This window comes from Microtus pennsylvanicus, chromosome 4 (assembly GCF_037038515.1).
Source record: "Microtus pennsylvanicus isolate mMicPen1 chromosome 4, mMicPen1.hap1, whole genome shotgun sequence".
Taxonomy (NCBI): domain Eukaryota; kingdom Metazoa; phylum Chordata; class Mammalia; order Rodentia; family Cricetidae; genus Microtus; species Microtus pennsylvanicus.
In genome coordinates this window covers 26,505,945-26,528,683 of record NC_134582.1, presented here as the reverse complement: position 1 = coordinate 26,528,683, position 22,739 = coordinate 26,505,945, and the positions used below count along the sequence as shown (strand labels likewise).

General features: G+C 43.6%; 1 protein-coding gene across 1 annotated transcript; it reads left to right on the top strand.

Annotated features, from left to right (window-relative positions):
- Window positions 1-2,989: 2,989 nt before the first annotated feature.
- On the top strand, window positions 2,990-21,171 carry Isoc1 (isochorismatase domain containing 1). The gene is made up of 5 exons (XM_075968615.1): window positions 2,990-3,329; window positions 12,871-12,990; window positions 13,098-13,301; window positions 15,121-15,237; window positions 19,985-21,171. The coding sequence occupies exons 1-5, from the start codon at window positions 3,018-3,020 to the stop codon at window positions 20,129-20,131; spliced, it is 900 nt and encodes a 299-aa protein (XP_075824730.1). The 5' UTR covers window positions 2,990-3,017; the 3' UTR covers window positions 20,132-21,171.
- Window positions 21,172-22,739: the final 1,568 nt, after the last annotated feature.

Here is a 22,739-nt window from a genome sequence, read left to right as displayed (position 1 = left end):
AGAAAGACGAATGAAATAAGAAAGAAGGCAGGACTGTTTGGAAGAAGGGAGACCAGCAAGGATGGAGAAAGAAGACACAATTTGTGTGTGAGTGTGTGTGTGTGTGTGTGTGTAGGGGTGAATAAAAACTACATGTAATGATACACAGAGATGAAAATGTCTCAGTGAAATCTGGCAACTTGTATGCTAATCACATAGAATAATAAAACAGAAAGCAAAGTGGGGAGGAGGTGGAGCTGGGAAGCAGCTCAGTAGTACCTAAAGTGTGAAACCTTAGGTTAGATCCCCAATACAGGCAAAAACAAATCCATTTATAGTAAGAAGTATTTACTCTTTGAAACTCTGCTACTAGCTGAATTGCTGAGTTCTGGCCTTCATTCTCAGTTTCTTGTCTTCCCACAGTAGGGACTTAAGACTCCCAATGCTGTCAACAAAGGCCTCTGCCCCTTAGACTCCACTTCTCATCACCAATTTTCTTTTTCTCCTAATGCAGCAGTCAAGCGTTGATATTGTCACTCAATTCCTTTATTCTTATGATTACTTGCTCCATATTTTTCAGTGCTTGGTACAGCTACCACTGCATTCATTCCTGCTAATGTAATCCCAGGTCACTGTTGATAAAAGTGTGAACCGTGCTAGGGGTCATCATCTTACTCCGAGACCCCACTGCAGGAAAAGTGGCATGCAGAACACTTACTAGAAAGCACTGCTTGTCATTCTCTTTGCTGCAGTCTTGTGAGCTCCAGGGACAGATGGCAAATGATTTCACGTTGCCTCATAAGTGACCTAAACTGCCTTCCTACACTTTACCCTCTGCTTGTCACTTTGGATAGTTTTTACTAATCTTTTGCTATGGCGGTGATCCCCTTTCTGCAGCCTACACCAGACGACTACCCAGGGGCATTTCATCCAGACAGGGTGTTTGTTATCTTATTTTTTTTTAACCATTCTTGCTCTTCCCTTGTGGCTATCACTTTCCTGTGATCCTCCTCTCCTCCAATTTCCTAAATTTCCTTATAACTTCTTAAAGCTCTGCTCTCTTAATTTCATCATCTGCATTTCTGCAGGTCCACATCTGTGTACGAGAGGGTTTTGATCCGCGGTGCATGCAAGCAGATGAAATGTGCTAACTGACAGAAATGGGGCCACACGAGCCAAAGATCATCACCACTTGAGATGAGTTATGGTCAGCAATGAGATGATGGTGGTGGTTTGGTCTGGACCAGTAGCACTGCCATGGATGCAATCTTAGGATTCGGAGCATCAGGTCTCACTGATGAGATTAGGGAGGGAAGAGAAACAAGACAACGGTAAACAACAACCTATAATTATACTCTGGATAAAATAAATTGCTGTTTATTTAGCTATAACAGGGGAAGGCAAATGTTTAAGAGGAGGTAAAATCAAGAGTTCTTTCTGACCATCATGTTCCGTGTGAGATTATCTATTCCGATCCCAACCCAAGATGTTCAGCAGATACTTTCCCGTAATACCATTTTAAAGTGGTGAGTCTAGACTCCCTTGGGGTCACATAACAGATATTTTCATTGTGATTCATAACGGTAGCAGAATTAGTTATAAAGTAATAACAAAAATAATTTTGTGGCAGTGGGGGGGTCACTATAGCATGAGGAACTGTATTAAAGGGCCGCAGCATTAGGAAGGTTGAGAACCACTGGGTTCGCATTTTAAGCAATGAGGGGAACATAGTTGGAGGGGGAAATATGAAAAGTCTGGTGTGTAAGAGATGAAGATTATGACTGCAAAGAAAAGAATAATCAGCGTCTCCAGTGTTGCTGATTAATAGAAAAAGCAAGAATCAAACAGTTTGTGTATTAATTCACTGAGGGAGTTGTTTTGGAAGTATATTAACATATTAATCAATGCTGCATAATCTAATTTTTTGAGTGGCTCAGAATTTGAATTGTGATAAAGTGTTTAATTTTTAATCAGCTGTGTTCCCAAGAGCCTGTCTGAGATCAATGTGAGCATTTCCATAATAATGGTTTTGTCAGTTAGGATAATTCATTGTATGCTATGCGTCACTTGAATGTTTATTTAGGGGTTCCTATTCACTGGTTCCCTCCAAAACCATTTATTTAAGTAGATTTAATTACTACTTTAAAGATAAGATTATTGAAAATAATTTATCAGTGAAATGAGCATTTATGTTCTTTCTCTACTACAGCGAGGTGAGGTACTGCTTGCTTCCCATTGCTGCACCTACCTGAATGTGACTGTGCCCAGCAAATATGGTGTTATTTATGTTATTTGATACACTATTGCTACGGAGACTGAATCACTACATCAAGCTGCCAAAAGCTAGACTCGGAACAATGGATATGAAAATTGATTTCCTTAGGGGGATAAAAGAAGAAGAAATGAACAAACAAACAAAAGATACCTTAGACATTTTATAAATGCACTTTATGCATTTTTTATAAATGTACTTGCTTCCTGAACAAACATCAGTTCCAAATCAACAGTTGTAGCCGAGAAATCTTGTCAAAACAAAACAAACTCATTATCTTTTAAGGATTACTATCTCAAATCTAATTATAGGCTTATATCCACCAGCACTTCGTGCATAAGATCTGAGGTCAAGGAGCTCCAAAGCTTGTGAATTGCGGCATCTTGTAGTGTCCATGGGGTTGCTCTATTGTGAAGGTGATGATTTGCACCTCCTTAAACAGGAAAACCTTCCCTTTCAGTAAGTTCCGATTCTGCCCTTCGGTGCCCATTCCAAGCCTTCTCCGAACACTAGCACGAGATAACCCGATCTCGACCGCAGTTCGGAAGACGGTAATTTGCATCCCGGTCTGGTCCTCCACGGAGGCCTGCCACTGCTCTCCCGGCTGCTCCGGGCCCTGCCGGCTGCTGTCCCCGCGCGCTGCGCGCCACAGGTGACGGTGGCAGTGGCTGCAGGAGCAGCCCCGGGGCGGCGCGGGCGGGTCTCCGGCATCCAGGGCCCGCCCCTCGGCCTGGCGCGCGGAGGCGGCGCGCACGCGCGGGGGAACATGGCGGCGGCGGAGCCCTCGGTGGCCGCGCTGGCCGGCGGCGGTGTGGGCGCGGGGGCGCCGTCGGGGGGCGGCGGCGTGCCGGTGCTCTTCTGCTTCTCGGTGTTCGCGCGGCCCGCGTCGGTGCCCCACGGCGCCGGCTACGACGTGCTCATCCAGAAGTTCCTGAGCCTCTATGGCGACCAGCTCGACATGCACCGCAAATTCGTGGTGCAGCTCTTCGCCGAGGAGTGGGGTCAGTACGTGGACCTGCCCAAGGGCTTCTCGGTGAGCGAGCGCTGCAAGCTGCGCCTGGTGCCGCTGCAGATCCAGGTGGGTCCCGCCCCCGCTCGCCCGCCCTGCCGGGTCCCCGCGGGCCGCTCACGCCCCCACGTGTGTGGTCCCCAGCTCCCCACGGTTTGGTGCCGCAGCCTCCTCGGTAGCCGTGAAGCCGCCGCTGCTCCCATGTTCACGGGTGATGCAGATCGCGGGGCGTGTTAGCTTCACGGCTGGTTCCGGGAGTTGTGGTAACCAGTTGCAGACATGCAAACTTTGCCGGCGCTCCTCCTCCCCTTTCATTTTGGTGACAGTCGGGGTGCCTCCGCAGGCAGGGAACCGCAGTCGCCTCTTAAATAGCCCTCCTAACGCTAGCCTGTGAGTCCTAGGCTGAAGAAGTTATACCTAAGGGTTAGAGTTTATTAATTTTTATACTGCTAAAAGCCGTGTAATGCAGAGTAGTCTCTTGTCCTAAGATCCGAGGAATTCTCTGGCGAATGTATGCTTTCCAAAGGAAGGAAGGTCGGTGTGACTTAGGACCTACACCAACCATAGTTTTTTTTTTTGTTTTTCTTTTTTCTCTACGTGAAGAATTATTAAGTCCTTTCTCTGGAAGGCGAACTGAAATGTGTGGCCTTTGAGGTTAGAATGAATTTTCATATCCAAGTGCCATTTTGAGAAGCTTATCCCTAATTTTCGTTTATTATCTTTAGTCAGAGACAGGCTGGATGGTGCTGCCCCTTCCCCCACATCTATGGATCCAAAGGCGGTTTGATTAAAGTTCATATGCTCAGAGGACAGAGTTCATGGGCTAACTGCCAGAGCGCTGGAGTGGGTGGAGTGGCCGGTCCTACTGCCCAGATGGAGAGCTGCATTCTTCAGTGGTTAAGATTCTCCATATTTTATCTCTTTAAGAGTTCTAGATGACAGCTCTCTGCAGCCTTCCAAACGTCCGTTTAGACTACCCATGCCAAACAGTCAATATGCTGGATGCATCTTTGACAAATCCATTATAAGGCCAGAATAAAATACCCAATGAGTCTGGACCTATATTGAAGATACAGACATCTTTGTCAACCATTTCCTGTTTTTCCTAGGAGAGTGAGGGGCTCCCGTATTGCTGTACTAAAAAACTAGGCTTTTTGTTGTTGTTTTGTTTTTTCGAGACAGGCTTCCACTGTTTAAGTTTGTTTTTGTTTTCTGTGTGCTACAGTAGGGATTTTTAGATTTTGAAAATTTCAAGACATGATTAAACTCTTAAAGGGTCTAAAATTCAGTGTGTGTGTGTGTGTGTGTGTGTGTGTGAGAGAGAGAGAGAGAGAGAGAGAGAGAGAGAGAGAGAGAGAGAGAGAGAGAGAGCGCAGAGACATTCATGCTGAAAAGACAATGTATAATTCAGGTCACTCTGGCTTTTGAAATATTTTATATATAATTGATTTTTCGTAATGATGTTTAAAACAACCATTATAGCAGTAGCCCTATTCTTTTTTATCTACTAACAAATAGTATTTTTTTCCTCACTAAATAACCCAAGAATTCTTTCCCTTATCATGTATATGTCTATGTTTTGAAGTACATACAAATACTTGGATATTCTCACTTTAGTAATTGTCATACTTTCCTTCAGTCATGTGCTTTTCCCAGCATAATTGTAGCTAATATGAAAGAATATTTTACATAGGTTATGACATACACACGCGTGTATTTATGTACATGGATGCATTTCCCGAAAAGATACTTCTTTCATTGCTACTCTGTTTTCTGGAATATTCCTGTATTACCTTACTGATGTGGGTGTTTTACGTGCAGAAGAGTTCATTCCACACTGAGGTGACATCTTTGAGTGCGCTTCTTGAAGTGGATGCAAGCCTGGATTCAATTCTTGTTGGAGAAGTGATGAGGTTTATTTCTCTGAAGAGCAGAGCACTGGGAGGTGGGAAGGTTAGCAAGTTGCCCTGGATGCCTTGGTTATAATGGCCAAGCTAGCAAAGCATCAGGAAGTCTTCACTGAATGTCTGGATATCTGCCACAGCGTGGCTCTTTTCTTTTCGCGTTTGGTGAGAATGTGGAGCAGATTGGAAAGCGAATCAGACTTGAGCTTCTGTTTGTTCATTTCTCTTGATGCTGCTCCCTGCTCTTTTCCTATGAACACCTGCCTCTTAGGCAGACTCAAGGTGGCTCCTGGGGAGCTGGGAGCTATGGGGGTGGTAGGCCCTGTTCCCTTCAACTCGAGGCAGGGACTACTAGTTCCCTGTGCTGTTCTCTGTGTGGGCAATGACCTTGTGCAATAATAGTAGGTGGCTGTGCCACATTGCCCCAGGGGTTGGCAACAATTCTTTGGGAGCTGATCTTGAAGATCTCTATTGCCAACACTAGAGTGTGATAACTTTTTAGGGACTCCTTTTTAAAAATACCCTGTCAGTGACTAAATGTCTGCTTGACAGCGCAGGTAGCTGAAGACACAGCTCATGTTTCATTCATGGTTTGTGTGTCTGGAGTCTGATGAATTTAGAGGCTTTGGAGATGGGATGTTAATGAATGGACGGTGGAGTAGAAGTTTAGGTCTTTTATGGTGACTCACTTTCCAAATCTGCAGGATGCAGACGTGGAATGCTGGAGACACACACAAAGCCAGGCATCATCTCACGGTCTCACACTTTGTCCAGGGCAGAAAGAGCCCAAGCAGAAGATGACAGGAAGAAATGGATGCTGTCAGGAAGATACAGGCCAGACAGGAGGAAAGGTTTTGGCAGCTCTTGAGAGCAGGAGATATGAGCTCCTCTAGGCAGGTTATTCTGACATGTTCTTAGGGTGGTTAACTGAGAGAGGATTTGGGTCTGGCTTTCATGTTCTAGTAAGATTTTTATTTTGAAGGTGGAGCATAGACGTCTTACTAGAAGAGACAGTCAAGGAGGAAAGGCAGAAATACAAAGAAGAAGGAACAAAATCTGGCCTGCTGGTGGCTTGCTGATGGAAGGTAGAGATGCTGATTCTAGGACCTTTGCTTTAGCTTGTTTGGGTGTCACAGGAAAAACACAGGGATAACCTCACTCTCAGGCTGAGTGAGGGAACTGGCAGGGTGTATCTGGGGGGCAATGTGCTTTAGGGGACACTGATAAGAGGTGCCTAGGTCCTGACTTTAGGGGGTTATCTCCAGCCTATTGGTTTGATGGACAGAGGGAGTTATGGGATATATGATTATTGAAGTATGGGGGGGCTTGAAAACTTGCAGTATTGCCGAGTAATACCCATTGTATCCCTTGGTTCCTTGTGAGTAAATTAGCTGGCACCTATAAATAAACAGCCTTGTAGAGTGGGAGCTGCATGTGACCTGCATTTGATTGGTTTTTTTTCCTTTTTCTTTCTTCCATTTAGTTAGTCAAGGGGAATCTTAATGTAGATTTAAATGTCAGTGTGCTCTTGGCTTGGCCCAGGTTTGGCTTTCATCCCTTTGAGGCATAGTCTCCGGAGATCCCTCAGGTCTCGGCTCTCAGTGGGTAGGCACAGCTGGCCTGCCTTGGGGAGTCAGAGAGCTCAGACTTTATGATAAGTTGCAGGTGTAATATTATACCAGGGATGTCAGTGCCCAGAGTAGGTACGTATGTTCTAAAAGCTACAGTGAAATATTCCCTTGCTATCTAAACAAAAAGACTCAGAATCTGTTTTGCCAGAAATAAATCATCCGATGATGAGCCTTTTGGTGGTGTCTGGAAATACACTTTATGAATGAGTTTCCTAATTGTGCACACTAAATTAGTGCAGTGATTTTTCTAGAGTGATCTTGATGATAAATCATCTTTAATCTCATTAGAGAGCTTCCCATCCCAGCCTGTGCTGACTCAAATGTTTGTTTTGCAGAATCTCACCACAGCCGAAGAAAAATACTGTTTTTCTTAACTGTGTTAAAGATAAGGACATTATATTGGAAGATGTTAATGATTTACCTATAATTATATAACTGAACATAGTGAAACCGAGATTTGGACGCAGATTCTAATGTCCACAGGCCTGGGCTGTGTCTGGAATCCTTGAAGGCTGCATGTGTGGGGTGGGGAAACCTCTGTCTTAAATGAGGAGATACTGGGTCAGAGCCTTACCCCTTACCGAAGCTATGCAGTTGGATTGGAAACAGGACTTCAGTGCTGATCCCTCCTTCCCCTTCAGACTTTTACTTAAGTAGATCATGTTGATCTTGTGATGGTAATAGGCTACCCATGTGAGAAGGCAAATCACCTGTCTTACCACATTTCCCATCCCTAAACACTGTGGCACAGGGACTATCATAGGCGCTGCTAGCTTGAGGGACTGAAACAACACAGACATTCTCAGATTTCTGGGGGCTAGAGCCCAAGGGTGTGGGCAGGAATGGTTCCTTCTTAGGGGCTGAGAGGAAGAATCTTTTCACGACCTTCTCCACCTGTTTGTGGAAGATCATGGCTTGTAGAGAACATCACTCCAGTCCCTGCTTTCTTGGCCAAGGCAGTTTTGTTGTGTTTCTGTCTGTCTGTCCATCTCTCTGTTGAAGCATCTCCTTAGCATACAGACACCAGTCCTTGGCAGCTGCTTACACACCTTACTTCAATGGGTGGGGTGACTTTATCTCAAAGCAAGTTATCTGCACAGGGACTCTAGCTCCCTGGAAGGTTTGTTCTCTCTGGTGCTGTGGTTAGGAATTTCAAGAATGACTTTGCAGGGGGTGGGGATATATCAGTGTGTGTGTGTGTTGCTGAGTGGCCCGTGACCCTTTTGTAAAATGCATGGTAATATCAGACTGTGACAAGTCTGTAGGTACTCTGCTGTTCTCCTCAGTATGAAATCTAAGGTTAAAGCCACACTATGGTGGGTCTAAAGGAAGTGAACAATGAGTTTTCCACTTAAATTCTATCTCTCAAACTCCTGTTTCAGGAAGCTACTGATTAAAATAATCAAACTTTTATATTTAAATATGTCTATGCATGTATTTGTAGGTGATTTGCTTTTTGAATCCATACTGATTTGCAGGTGCTCCATTTTTGCTTGTGAAGATACTCGGTCAGATCCGCTTTTATCAGGGCAGCACTGGTCATCTGCCAGTTGTAAAACGTGTATTTTGGGCCATTGGCAATACTCTTAGGTACCTGCTATTTAGATTTAATTACATTTTTTGAGTCGGATAAGAAATTCCTGAATTATAATTGAATTGAATCGTAACAGCATCTTGTTGGAATCTATGTGCGTTTAGGGATAGGGAGGAGATAGGATTACATTAGATGGGTAATATGGTTAGAATTTTTTGGTTTTGGTTTTTGTTCCTTTTGTGACTTGGTGGATCTGAGGTTATTTCCACAGTCATAACTTATCTCCAACTACCATGGCCCACGGAAGCCAATATTTGTATTTTAAAGAAGACTTGCATTTTGGAAGTCTTTTGTTTTAGAGTTATGCTGCGGTTGTTTAGATAGTACATACTTTCTGTATTCCCCTGTCCCACCGATTCCTCTGTTGTTAATATTGTACTTTTGTGTGGTTCATTTGTCACAACCAAAGGACTAGCTTGATGACTTACTATGAACCTAGCTGCCCAATGGATATTTTTTAAATTGTTTTTTTATTATTTTTAATTTTTTAGTACATATGTGTATCTGTGTGAGTGTATTAGTCAGGGTTCTCTAGAGTTGCAGAACTTATGGAATGAATCTCTCTATATATGTGAATTTATTGGAATGACTTACAGGCTGCAGCCCAACAGTGGCTAGCTGTGAATAGAAAGTTCAGGAATCTAGTAGCTGCTCAGCCCCACGCGGCTGGGTGTCTCTGCTGGTCTGCAGTATATGCTGGAATCCCGAAGAAGTAGACTCCAGTGCCAGTGAAGGAATGGATGTGCTGGCAAGGTGAGGGCAAGCAGGTCAAAAAGAAAACCTTTCGGTTTCCATTGCCCTTATATCGGCATCCAGCAAAGTGTGGCCTACATTAAAGGTGAATCTTCCTACCTCAGGGTCTGGATTAAAGGCATATGTCATCCCACCTCAAGATCTGGGTCAGAAGCTGTGTCTTCCAGCCTCAAGATCAGATCACAGGTGTGCACCCTCCATTTCCGGATTATAGTTCGTCCACATACGGTCACGTTGACAACCAGGAATAACCGTTAAACAGTGAGTGCAGGCGCCTGTGGAGTTCAGAAGAGGGCAGCATCCTGCATCTTGAGTTACAGGCAGTTGTGAGCTGCCCAGAGCATGCTGAGAACTAAGCTTGGGTCCTCTGGAAGAACAGTGAATGGTTTTGACCAACCAGTGAGCCAGCTCTACAGCCCCTGCACACTTGTTTTTAGTAGCTTTTTCTTCTTGTCTTTTCTCTGGTTTGTATTTCAGGATGATCTTATCCACAGTCCGTGTCAGGATATAGTTAGATCCACATGCTTACTGACCATGTATCCTCCGGGCTACGACACTTTCTTTGATTATGATTGTTATGAATGGCTTTGACAGTGTTGGAAAGCACTAGTCAGGTGCTTGGGTGGGGTGTCCTCAGGCTTCACGTGCATAGTGTTTTTCTTAGGGGTAAACTGAGATTGTGGGACCCTGAGGACCCATGAAGTCCATTCTCCCGTCAAGTACAACAGTGTGTTGTGACATTGTGGCGTGCAGGAGGCTCGCCTAGCTCATTGGTTTTTCTCACTCTACCTTGGGCAGGCTTTTGCCAAGGGCAGCCACATTCAAGGGTCCAGGGAAATATCTGTGGCTCACACAATCAGAAAACCCATCTTTACAATCAAGCATGTCACCGCTCACTCTAGCATCTTTCTTTGTTTACGGAACAGGGTTCTGTGGGGTGAGGTCAGCTTTAGGGCTGCTTATCCTTCTGACTCAGACCACACGTTCAGATTTCTGACTAGGTAAGGACTTATTCAAATATTACTTAGTATCTCAACACTAATTTAACAAAATAACTTAATATTTTGACCATTTTTCTCTTGTGGTTCCTCTAAATAGTGTATTATTTGACATATTCTCCCCCTCCCTTTTTTTTTTTGACACTCTAAATGAATACTGGAATGACATTTCCTAATTTAGAACAGTGTGCTACCACCTCGCCAGACGCCAGTGGAACTAAGTTTGGCTTGCTTTTCTTCTATTTTGGATATTTTTTTCCCTGTCTCCCCTGTCAGTTCCTGCCACTGTTAATTTGTCTGCCTCCAGCACTATATTGCTAATTGTTGGTAACTCTCTTGCTTTCTGTGAATTTAGAATGTAGACTGCCAGCCTCCTTTCGGGGCCTACCATGTTAGACTATGTAGACTGAGTTGGTATGGAAGAGCTGGGGTGGGGAGCTTTTGTGACCTGTCTGTGTGGATAGTTGGGTGTCTGTGAACTGTGAGCATGTCAGCGCTTGACTGTTAGCAAGCTTATGTACTTGCCAGAGGTTTCCTGGGCAAACTTGCTGGCTCTTAGAACGGCAAGTTTGATTAAGTTGTATTACCATAATTTCAAAAAAGAGGCCGCTTTTATAAGTAAATTGTTTTCTAGCATATACCTTAATCACAGAGGGACTGTGATACTTCCTGTTCAGATTTATGAAGGAGAGAGATGCTGAGCACAGTGAACTAAGATTCAGTGTTTACTGGCATTTAAAAACACGTAAGTCATTTGTAGTGATTGCTTTTAAAAACAATATCCTGAATACATTAAAGCTGGTCTTCCTGGCTTCTGTGTGTAGGTCATGTTCCTGCTTTGGAAATGGCTAAACTATGGGATTAGGCAGGCACTCAGGCTCAGCTGATTAAGGTGCTATCACCAAGCTTGATGGCCTGAGGTCTAACCCCAGAGGTCCAGTGGCAGGAGGAGAGAAGAGTCTCTGGAGTTGCCGCCCGGCTTCCCAGTGTAAATCCTCAAGCTTGCATGTACGCGCGCGCGCGCACGCACACACACACACACACACACACACACACACACACGAGATAAATATACATAAACAAACAGGTAAAAGGTATGATTTGAAAAGAGTGAGGAAACAGCCAAAGCACGTGAGCACTTACTTTACTAATAATGCTTTGTTGGTAAAGTTGGAGTCTCTCCGTAGTGTTGACTGGCAGGTGGTTCTCCATCACCGATGGTTGAGTGTGCACACTGTAGCCTCGGCTGCAGTGGGAGATGAAAGTCCTAGAGTCAGCAGCCAGAGCACAGACAAAAGCCATCAGAGCAGTTAGCATGGCCTCAGCACTGGCCATAAGACATTTGCTTCCGAGGCCCTATAATCCACGGAGGACTTGTCTCCTCTTGAGTCTGCCGTATGCAGGGATGGTAAGGCCAGGTCTGGAGCTGAGCTGCTGCCGAGGCCACAGCCATGCAATTGGTACATAGGCTTCTCCAGGAAATTATTAATAATTGATATCTATGGGTAATTTAGCGTAATTAGAGGGGTTTTAGTGGGTGACTAAGAGGAGTAATGACATCTGTTCTGGACCAAACACTTTCTTTATCTCGCAAGGCGGAAAGTGAAGCACCTTGGGCTTCCAGTTCTCTAGCGAAGCTGAATTCCTGTGTTCAGTGTGAGTTTTATAGTTAACGGCTCCTCAAGGGTCCTGACTGTTGGAGTGGGTTCCCTGCAGCAGATCTGAAACTTGGAAATTTGATTCCCGGTTTCCTTCCTAATTCACTAATTTTCCCACTCGTGATAATGTGTAAGAATTCAGCCTTTCGTTCCTGCCATCCCAGGGCAGTTCCCATGTGTCGTTTACTACCCTCCAGAAGTCACCCTTGCAAGTGGCTTCTTCTTATTTTTTCTTGAGACCAGTGGTTTTGCATTTGCTATGAATTAGTTTGTTTTCTGTTTGTTTTTAGTTTTGTGCCTTATGGTCTCTGCTACAGATTGTTTTTTAAATTGCTATTTTCTTTGCATGAAATAATTTAAAATATAATTTCCTTGCCTGTAATACTACTACCAGATTTTTTTATTATTGTAAATATTGAAGCTATATTCACAGTAACATTCAACAAATGCTTTTAAATACACTCAAAAATAAAGAGTATAAGAAAAAATATTCAAATTATATGTAACGTGTAACTACCTGCTAATTTTTGGATATTTTCTTTTATATTTTTATGTCACTGAATGCTATTCAAGTGTGCTATTGTAAAAATTAACATTAGATGTTAACTTCTCCTTAGATGAAAGGAATCCTTTGAAACATGCACACATTTTTAATTGACTAAAATGTTTTTTTCTCTGAATATATTAACATTCTTTAAACATTTAGATATTGTTAGTCTTTGCTTTATCTCTCCCTTCTCTACCAAGTGCAGTTTGAAGAATGTCTTTGGTTTTGTTTGTTTGTTTTTTGAGACAGGGTTTCTCTGTAGCTTTGGAGCCTGTCCTGGAACTCACTCTGTAGACTAGGCTGAGCTTGAACTCACAGAGATCTGCTTGACTCTGCTGCCCAAGTGCTGGGATTTAAAGGCCTGCACCGCCACCACCCGGCTTAGATACTTTCTTGTGGTATTGGTTATGTTACGTTTGCTTTCTGAGAGAGACCATAGGAACATTTTCTTCTCACATTGACCTCCCCTGGCCTCAAATGTCATTGTAATACAAACCCCAGATCATCCTTGTCTTCTTTCCTCAGCTTACGACCCTGGGAAACCTCACGCCTCCCAGCACTGTGTTTTTCTGCTGTGACATGCAGGAAAGATTCCGACCAGCCATCAAGTACTTTGGAGACATTATTAGTGTGGGACAGAGACTGGTATGTCTGTTTTCTGTCTGTTCCAATCTGCTGAGGCACCAATATACATTCATATCGCTACTCAACACATTTTTTTTTTATAATTTTGTTTGGTACATTTCTTTCAGTTACAAGGAGCTCGGATATTAGGAATTCCGGTTATCATAACAGAACAGTACCCCAAAGGCCTTGGCAGCACGGTGCAAGAGATCGACTTAACAGGTGTCAAACTGGTTCTTCCGAAGACCAAGTTTTCGATGGTGTTACCGGAAGTGGAAGCGGCCTTAGCCGAGATTCCTGGCGTCCGCAGTGTTGTACTGTTTGGAGTAGAAGTAAGCACCCTCTTGGGTTTGGGGATGTGAGGTCTTGTTTACAGGAAGCTAGTAGTGAGGGGCCCTGAAGGGAAGTGGCCACCACTGGCTACGGGTCCTCCACCCTCGTGGTACTGATTCGAATGCCTTGTGGCTGTCACCACCTTGAACTTTCACAACCCTGTGAGCTGTGTACCCTTGGTCTGCCAGGATCACAGATGAGAAACTAAAGTATAGCCATGTCAGTGCCTTGCCAATGCTCAGCCAGCCAGTGAGGAGGCAGCATTTGAATCCAGGCCAGTGACCCTTGGCTGTCGTGAGAACCACCTGCGTTTTTCTCTAAAGGCATTCATTATTTTATTTGTGTGTTAGTGGGCTTCACTAGGGGCACCCACTTCACCCCATTCTCAAGGTTATATAGTTCACCATCCTGCAAGTAGGTTTGTATACCTACTCTTATGAAGAAAAAAAAAACATACTTATGGATTCCTAGTGCCAATTTCACTTGACTTGTTACATTTTATTTTATTTATTTTTTTGAGATAGGACCTTGCTAAATAGCATGGAACTCATATTGTAACCTAGGCTGGCATTGAACTTATAGCAATCCTCCTGCATGCAGAAATTTCAGGACTGTGCCTCCATACTCAGCTTATTTCTATCTTTTTTAAACAAATGTTGTACTGAAATTTTAAAATTTATGAAGAAAATTATTAACTCAGTGCGATAAAATAACACAAATGGTTATATTTTGATAATAAGGTTTTATCATAGTAGATTTTCAAAGCAGAAAAAAATGTAATCTTAAGTTTGATGCCCATTAAGTATTTTCTTATATTTTCAGTTCAGCCGTGAAATTAGAGAGGCAGTGTGTGTGTGAACATGTGGTACAAAGACAGTGGCTTTTGCACTTTTTTTTTGTTCATCATACTTAGCTCTCATGCTCAGGTGAAATACTTTCTGAGCAGCGGAGCGCTTTAGGACTATTTACATGAGGTAGTAGCTGGTCGTTCACCGGAGCTTTCTAGTCATGTGAGGACAGTCGGCACTGGGCATGGTGGCAGTACTGAAAACGTAACTCGCTGGTTATGTAACGGAGTTACCATTAGAGGGAGATTTTGCTTTGTGTCCTCTAAGGCAAGGCTACAAGTCAATGCCTGCGAAGACAGGGTCTGTACAGTAATGGTAATAGATACTGAGTAAATCCTTATTTTCACATGAATAAAACCACACTAGATAATGCTGATTTATGCTCAAAACTACCTGGCTAACTGGAGCCTACACTGAATGGGGTAAGCCATGTGATTCTCAGTCCTTTCTGTTCTGCCCTAATGTATATTTACAGAATGTTCTTGTGGGTTTCGCCTGTCTTTACTTCTGTATGACTCAGTTTCCCCAGTACTTTCTCAGTCCTGCAGCTCATCCTCTTATGTACTTGATATGAGTGTAGACTCTAATGCAAATGCCAGTGGCCCCTTGGCCCAGCAGTGGAGGGACGACAGTGAGCTTTCTCAAGGCCACGCCTAGGGCTTCGCTGAAAGTCATTAGAAACTGCAGGGAATTCAGAGAGTCTGTTCAGTGTGACCTTGAGAAAGATTGATAAAGCCAGCTCCTGGTCTGGAGAAATGCTGTTGTGTGTGTGTTAGAGATTGCCTAGCTCAAGAGAGCCTCAACAGTGCTGTTAAATATTCCAGTGACCTCTTGCATCCTTTTTGAACTCATATAAAGCACCAAGGGTGTCCTGTGTTCTTACGTGTGATACTTTGTTTCCCTGCTAGACACATATAAAGCACCAACGGTTTCCTGCGTTCTTACATGTGATACTTTGCTTCCCTGCTAGACACACGTGTGTATCCAGCAAACTGCCCTGGAGCTGGTCGGCCGAGGCATCGAGGTTCACATCGTTGCCGATGCCACCTCCTCAAGAAGCATGATGGACAGGATGTTTGCTCTTGAGGTACTTCTACTTAAAAATAAGTTCTTCGTCGAGTTTTCTGAATAATTACAAGACTTGGATATTTAGCAGTCCCTAATATTTTGCCTTTTAAACCACAGCTTGGTCTCAGCATATCAAGGCCATTGCTTTTCAGAGAAGCAACTGTGCACTAACTGGCCTTTCAGTTACAGTCTTACAGTTTTTCCTTGGGATTAGATTTCTAGAGATGCTAAAAATTCCTTGATAGTTTTATGGTCACTTTACTGTAGTGTTCAACATGAGCTACTTGAGATGTCTCAAGTAGCCGGGACTGAATTTTCTAGAATCGCAATCGGTTCAGGCAGGTTAACTCAAGCAACATCTAGCCCCAGACTCTGGTAGATTGGATCTAAGCCCGAGTAGCCTTTTCTAAGTGAGTGCCTCCTGGCTGACACTGGATCAGCCGTTCTTTATCAGTGTTGCCTAATAACCATCTGAACTAAGCTTCTTCTGTTCCACGACTGTTGAGGCTAGCACTTAATCCTGCGGAGGGTTTCACTCCAGAAGGTGTGTGTGTGTCTCCCTCTCAGACTTATCATATCTAATTCACCAGTAAGTTGAATGTATATATGGATCTAATTTCTGAATTGTTAAACTACTTACTTTTTTTTATTAAGAATGATCAGTGCAGGGCTAGCAAGATGACTCAGAAGGTAAAAGAGCTTGGTGAAGAAACCTGGTGACCTGAGTTCAATTCCCGAATCCCACAGTGAAAGGGGAGAAATTAATCTTGAATGTTACCCACTGACCTCTCCATGCATACCGAACAATGTGTGGACGTGTTCACGCGCACACACACACACACACACTCGAAGCAATTTTAAATAAATGCCGAAGGGTTTATTGTTGTCATGAGATCATACAGTACTCTGGGTACAAACTGACTTATGCATTGTTCTCTGTTGGAGCTGCGTCAGCTCTGTAGCCCAGAGTGCCATCAAGCATTCAAAAGGAATGGACAGAAGAGGAAAGGCCACGGGCAACAGGCCATAGGTAGCAGCCTGGTCGGCCTCCCTTCTTGGTTTTCCTCTAGAGAGTAGAATCCCTGTTTTTATTATGGATAGAAGTTTGCTGTTTGTTTATTTATTACAGTAATTATATTTATTTGAGCATTTCATGCAATGTTTTTTGAGCATATTCAATTCTCTCCAGCATCCCCCAACTTGCCACTCTTTCCATTTTCGAATCTCTTCCCATCCAAGTTTGAGATTACTTTTTTTGTTAAGTCCTTTGCCTGTCAAGTTCAGTTTGTGTGGCTCAGCTGGTCTTGTGTTGGAGTTCAGCCCTGCAGTGTGATCTCAAACTCACCTTTCTCGTGGTAACTATCAAATGCCAGTGGCTCCTCAGCTAGTTGTGGAATTGTGTGTCCGCCTTCCCCTCTCTATGCTGGGATTTTATCTGTCTGGGGCTTACGCAGTTCTCTTGTGTGGTATTAAAATCACTGTGAGTTCACTTGTGCATTTCCCTGTGTTCCTAGAAAATACTACGTCCTTGATGCTGTCTACCACTTCCCACTCTCCAGCCTATCCATCCTTTCTCCTCAGAGACCCCAGAGCCTTGGGGTGAGGAGCCTGAAACCATTGTCTGATAGGTAGAAGTTTAGTTTGTTAAGCTGTCCCCATGCAGATTGGAAATACTGGTTTTTCTGGCTTTTAGTAAGTGGTGCTTCTTCTCCTGGCAGCAAAGATCGGTAAGCTCTCCTTCAGGCGTGAGTTCATTAGGATTCACTTTTCAGGCTTTCTTATTAAGCTGAGATTTTACAGCTGCTGTCAAGCGGACCATCTCTCAGCCGGCAGCTATCTTCAGCTACCTGCACAGGGGAAACTGTATTGTCATGGTAATGCTCAGACTTTGAAGTATTTCAAAGCCACGCAAACTAAACAAAGCCTTGTTTGCTGTGAAGATATTTCTAGGACATTCCTCCTACATTCATATGGATTTTATTTATGTCTTTATTCTTCTCTCATACATTACATTCCAACCAGTCTTTCCCCACCCTCCATCCCTCCCAGGCCCTCCTCCCACTCCCCCAGACCCACTGTTCTTCCCATTTCCTTTCAGAAAAGAGCTGGCTTCCCAGGGATATCAGCTGAATGCAGCCTGATGAGCAAGACTAGGTACACACCCTCATATCGAAGCTGGATGAGACAACCCCGCAGGAATAAAAGGGACCCACAGAAGGCAAAAGAATCAGAGACACTCGCACTCCCACTGTTAGGAGTCTAACAGAAGCCCCAAGCTAAATGACCACAGCCTGTAGGCAGAGGGCCTAGCGCTGTCCCAGGACCACAGCCTGTAGGCAGAGGGCCTAGTGCTGTCCCAGGACCACAGCCTGTAGGCAGAGGGCCTAGCGCTGTCCCAGGACCACAGCCTGTAGGCAGAGGGCCTAGTGCTGTCCCAGGACCACAGCCTGTAGGCAGAGGGCCTAGTGCTGTCCCAGGACCACAGCCTGTAGGCAGAGGGCCTAGTGCTGTCCCAGGCAGGCTCTGGTTGCCGCTTCAGTCTCTGTCAGGAGCCCTGCTCTGTTGATTCTGTGACCCTGAGACTTCTACAAAGGGACAGAAAAAGCCTGCAGGTGAGGTCAGGTGACCTGTGCAGTGCCTGCCATGAGGTCAGGTGACCTGCAGGGGAGGCGAGGTCAGGAGAGGTGTGCAGTGCCAGCAGGTGAGGTCAGGTGATGCGTACAGTGCCTGACAGTTTGTCTGCTGCTCTCCTTCATTGTATCTTGCTGTAGAGGACACGCGGTTTGTCTCTCCAGTTTTGGGGAAAATGCTTTTTTATTCTGTGAACTGAAAGTTAACAGCAACATGGCCAGCGCCTCTTCTTCTTCATTCCTTCAGAGCAGAACTACCGCAGACAATCCTTATCCATACTGCCTGTTACATTCATTTCCTTTGCAAGATGAATAATTAGTAAGCATAAGGCCTGTGGCCTGGACTTTATTTACTGAGTGTTTCCTTGTATGTACTCGTCATCTGTTGGGGAGTGTCACCTTAGAGTAAATGATGTTGATAATCGCATGATAGATTTCTGCACCACCGTCCACTTCCCTGATTTTGTCAGATCACGGAACTGCAGAATGAATGGAGTAAATCCTCTCTTGAACTAGATGCCTCTGTAGTTTTAGGTGTTCCTTGAATGTGAAGTAGGTTGGATACTCCATTCCCGACCTAGACAGTTTTACATGTGTACACAAAGGAGCCTTCCTTTATCACTGCCCCGGTTGGACTGCCTGTGCAAGCATAAGGAGGGATCCTCTAAAGGTTCCTGCAGCAGATGCTTCTTGTGATAGCCATTTGCCCTTTACTCCCGAGTATCTTACTACTGATTACTACAGAGAGTGGTCCTCTGCCATGGGATTATCCCCTCTCCTTTTTACCCTCTCCTTTGCCTCCTTGAGTTCCTATGGTTCTGCTGGAAAAGTGATCCTATCAGGAACAGTTCTGGTGGGCAACTTTACATAGTAACTGATTTTATATCCTTCTTTAATCATTCTAAAAAGTTCATAATGACAGAAGAGATGGAGATTCCATTCTTCTCTGGGGCAGATTCTCAAACCTCTCTCATAGCCCTTCACTTTTGCCAATCATTCCTAAACCAGAGGATTCTTAATTATGCCAAGTCCTTAGGTGTTGTTTTCTGTAGTCTGAAAAGAAGAATTTAAAAACCTTTATTTTATTAATGCAATCAAACTTCTATTTTACATAGTTGGAAAGCAAATTAGCAGTAAAATAGTCTGGACAATTATAATTATACCCATAGTAGAGATTATTTTTTAAATAAATAGGTACCAAATGACAGTTATGCCAGGTGAAAGTACTAACATGCTCCATGGCTCCTGTTTTGATTACAATGCATGGGGTAAATGCAGATGAGTTCCCTCTTTTGTTCTTGGTGTTAGAAATGAGAAAACAAAAAAAAACAAAAACAAAACCCCAAACCACAAGAGATTATCAAAGCTTGAAGCCAAAAGATGTCCGCATTTGAGGGAGTGAACAGAGGTGAAGTGTTCCAGCCCTGAGAAGTGTGCACATCTGGAATGCTGGATCCTAACTCGGTTTCTGTTGCTATGATAAACACCATGACCAAAGCAAGATGGGGAGGAAGGGGTTGATTTCAGCTTAGCTCCATAACACAGTTGTCACTAGCAAGAACTCAAGTCATAGCCTAGAGGGAACTGGAGCAGAGGCCAGTGAGGAACATTGTTTACTGGCTTACACAGCTTGCCTTTAACATAACCTAGGACCACCTGATCCAGGGTGGCACCACCCACGGTGCGGTGGCCTTCCAACATCAACCATTAATCAAGAAAATGCTCCAGAGACTTGCCTAGGGACCAGTCAGATGGAGACACTTTCTTTATTAAGTTTTCCTCTTCCCAGAAGACCCCAGCTTGAGTATCAAGTTGACAGAAATTGCTGGCACACATGGGGATATGACTTCTACCAGTGTCCTCTCTCTGCTCATGCTTACGTCATTAGCCTGGTAATCTAGTACCTACAGATCTTGACGCTGGCTCCTTGGCTCCCTTTACTGATGTCTAACCCATTACTAATACGAAGAAGATGGGTTCGTGATACATCTGGTTTTGAAACCTTTCTCCATCACTGAATTTATTGCTATGGCAGAGAACCATTGTTATAGATGACGACCCTAGTTATTGTCCAATGGTTCTGCTGTTTTTAAATCACCTCCATTTTCTAGCTCACGTCTTGTTTCTGTTTTCTAGCGTCTTGCTCGAACTGGGATCATCGTGACCACCAGTGAGGCCGTTCTGCTACAGCTGGTGGCTGACAAAGATCACCCGAAATTCAAGGAAATTCAGAACCTAATTAAGGCGAGTGCCCCTGAGTCTGGTCTGCTCTCCAAAGTATAGGATACTTGAAGATTGGGATCCCCGACAGGACGACAAGCCAGAGGAGCGCTTGTCTTTGCTAAAACTAAAATGTTAAGTCAACAGCAACTCCTCCTTTGCAGCTCTTAGTAACACTTAACTGGCTAGACCTTTGGGTACAAGCATTTAGTTCTGATGTCAAGGCTTCAGGTGCTGCTTATCTTCTTTGTTTCTTAATGGGCTTTTATTTATTATTCAGATTACAATGGAGGTGCCTGTTTTGTCTACATCATATACTCTGACCATATCTTTCCAAAGTGCTCCCTCTGGTGAAGTTTTCTTAAATTGTGTACTTTACAGAAATAAAACACATCTGTCATAATGATCTGACTTTTCTATAGTTGTGAAACATCTCTTGTAATGTCGGTGTAGATGCGGTGTTTTCACTTCCCAGGCTGCCTGGCAACCGATTCCTGGATGAGAACTGACCAACAGGACAATGGATTGTCACCTACGTCTCTCACAGTGTAGAGTTGCTGACTGAGTGAGGTGCATTGATTTAACCAGAGCAAATTATCTTCACTGTTGGGTATCCTTCTCGACTGTGCTGCTTTTCTTATTCCTGTGATTCTTTGTGGATTTCCTTCTTCTGGCTAGCGATCTATGCTAATGTTCTTCTTCCACTGGACATTTTACATGCTCGTTGGTTATTTTAATTTTGTGAACAGATGGGAGTGATTTGCAGGGCTGGATAACTGACAGGGTTCCCCGGACATAATGCCTTTACAGTCTTTCTGAGTGCATGTTTTGGTACACACGGGAGTTAGTGGAGAAGTAAACACTACGTAAAATGTAGTTTTAAAATGTCCATGTTTCCCTTTATGTTTTTCTCTCTCTGCCATTCAAACATTGTTACTGCTGATGTCATCAAAGTGACTTGGTAGGGATAATACTACGGTCATTGTTAGCCCATCAGTAGGTTTATTTTCACTTAATACTTACTAGTGCTTAAAAACTTTTTAAAGTGTGTTGTGATATGTGGATCATTACTCTCTTTGTATTAAATTAAAGAAAATATATTACATGGTGAAATTGTTTTGTTTCCCGTGACTCCATGAATACTACAAGGAACTCTAGTGACTTTTCAGAGGTAGCAGATTTAATACTTATAGTCATACAACTCATGGAAGCTTTCAAAGGAGGAGAATCCTTTGCAGTCCCAGACTGATGGAGTTGTTACAGGGCCTTCCTGTTGGAGCTGTAGGAATGTGTTTTGTTCTTTGAGCCTTTTAAGACACCACAGCCTAGTGTCCTTGGGTGTGCTCAGATGTTTGCTTTAGAATAATGACTCTCAACCTCTGGGTCACCATGCTTTGGGGATCTAACAATCCTTTTATAGGGTTCATTTATCAGATATTCTGTATATCAGGTATTTACATTACAAATCATGACTAGCAAAATTACAGTTATGAAGTAATGATGAAATAATTTTATAGTTGGGGTCTTCACAACATGAGGAACTGTACTAAAGGGTCTGTCGCAGCATTAGGAAGATTGAGATCCGCTGCTCTAGAAAATGAGAAAGAAGCATCATAGAGTTATCTACCTTTTAAAATAATTTCTAATAAATGTGGCCTAGTGCTTTCCATACTTTTATTATCTGGGGAGCTTGTTAAAATACTGATTTTAGCTTTTTTCTTCATTTAAATTAAAAAAACAAAATGGTGTTGCCACCAGTGAAGCAAGGTTTTAATTTAGAATGGTTTGCTTTCCTTGTATCCACACCTCTCCCATCTCAGTGAGAATCCATGGCAGCGAAGCCTCGTCACAGCTGAAGCCAGCTATGTGACCCTGGATTACTGTCCTTTGGAAACAATGTCTGAGAACAACAGACTGTTTTCTTCTCAATTCTAGAGAGGTGTGGGGCTCACTGTGCTGACATCAAAGCTGTTCTGGCAAAGCCGTGATCTTTCTGGAGCCTGTAAAGGGGATGATCAAGATTCAGCAGCTCCATGCTTCTAGAATCCACTCGGGTTTTTGTTTTTGATTTTGGTTTTGTTTTATTTGTATGTTTTTACCATTACTGCCGTCTTCTCAGGCAGCGAGTGTGGGTCTAGTCCCAGGTCCCTTCTGACTTCCTCCTCCTGCCTGGCCTAAGATCTCCTGTGATTCAAGGTCCCTGATTAGCAACCTTTTTCCACCTGCAGCCTTAACACCCTTTGGCCATGTAGCACGGTTCCAGGCTCCAGGGATAAAGATGCACACGGGTATCTTCAAAGGCCATTGTCGTCACACAATGTGAATTGAATTATTTCAACTGTATCAGGGCCAGGAATGTAACTATGCGGAGGCTCAGAACAATTGTGAACTCTGCCTTCTCCTGTTTTGTGAACCATGCCAAGAAGGTGGCAAGGCTTTTACTTTATGATTATAGGAAAACTGAACTGATTGTAATACATTAAGCTTTGGAACAGAAGTGTCCATAACTCTGCAGGATGGTGAAATCCTTTTTATTGACATAAATAAAGAACATAAGGATGTAAGCAAGAAGGGTCTGGTGTATTGAATCTCAAGGGGCCTGGGAGCAGTATGAGGTTCCTTATGGAAATACATAATGTCTGTGCAAACTTAATCTAAAATTAAGCTGGTA

Bases quoted from the DNA above. Each gene is read 5' to 3' on its own strand.
- Isoc1 (XM_075968615.1), top strand. From the start codon at position 3,018: ATGGCGGCGGCGGAGCCCTCGGTGGCCGCGCTGGCCGGCGGCGGTGTG. The intron at 12,991-13,097 runs GTATGTCTGTTT...CATTTCTTTCAG, and splicing joins TTAGTGTGGGACAGAGACTG to TTACAAGGAGCTCGGATATT. The intron at 13,302-15,120 runs GTAAGCACCCTC...CTTCCCTGCTAG, and splicing joins TTGTACTGTTTGGAGTAGAA to ACACACGTGTGTATCCAGCA.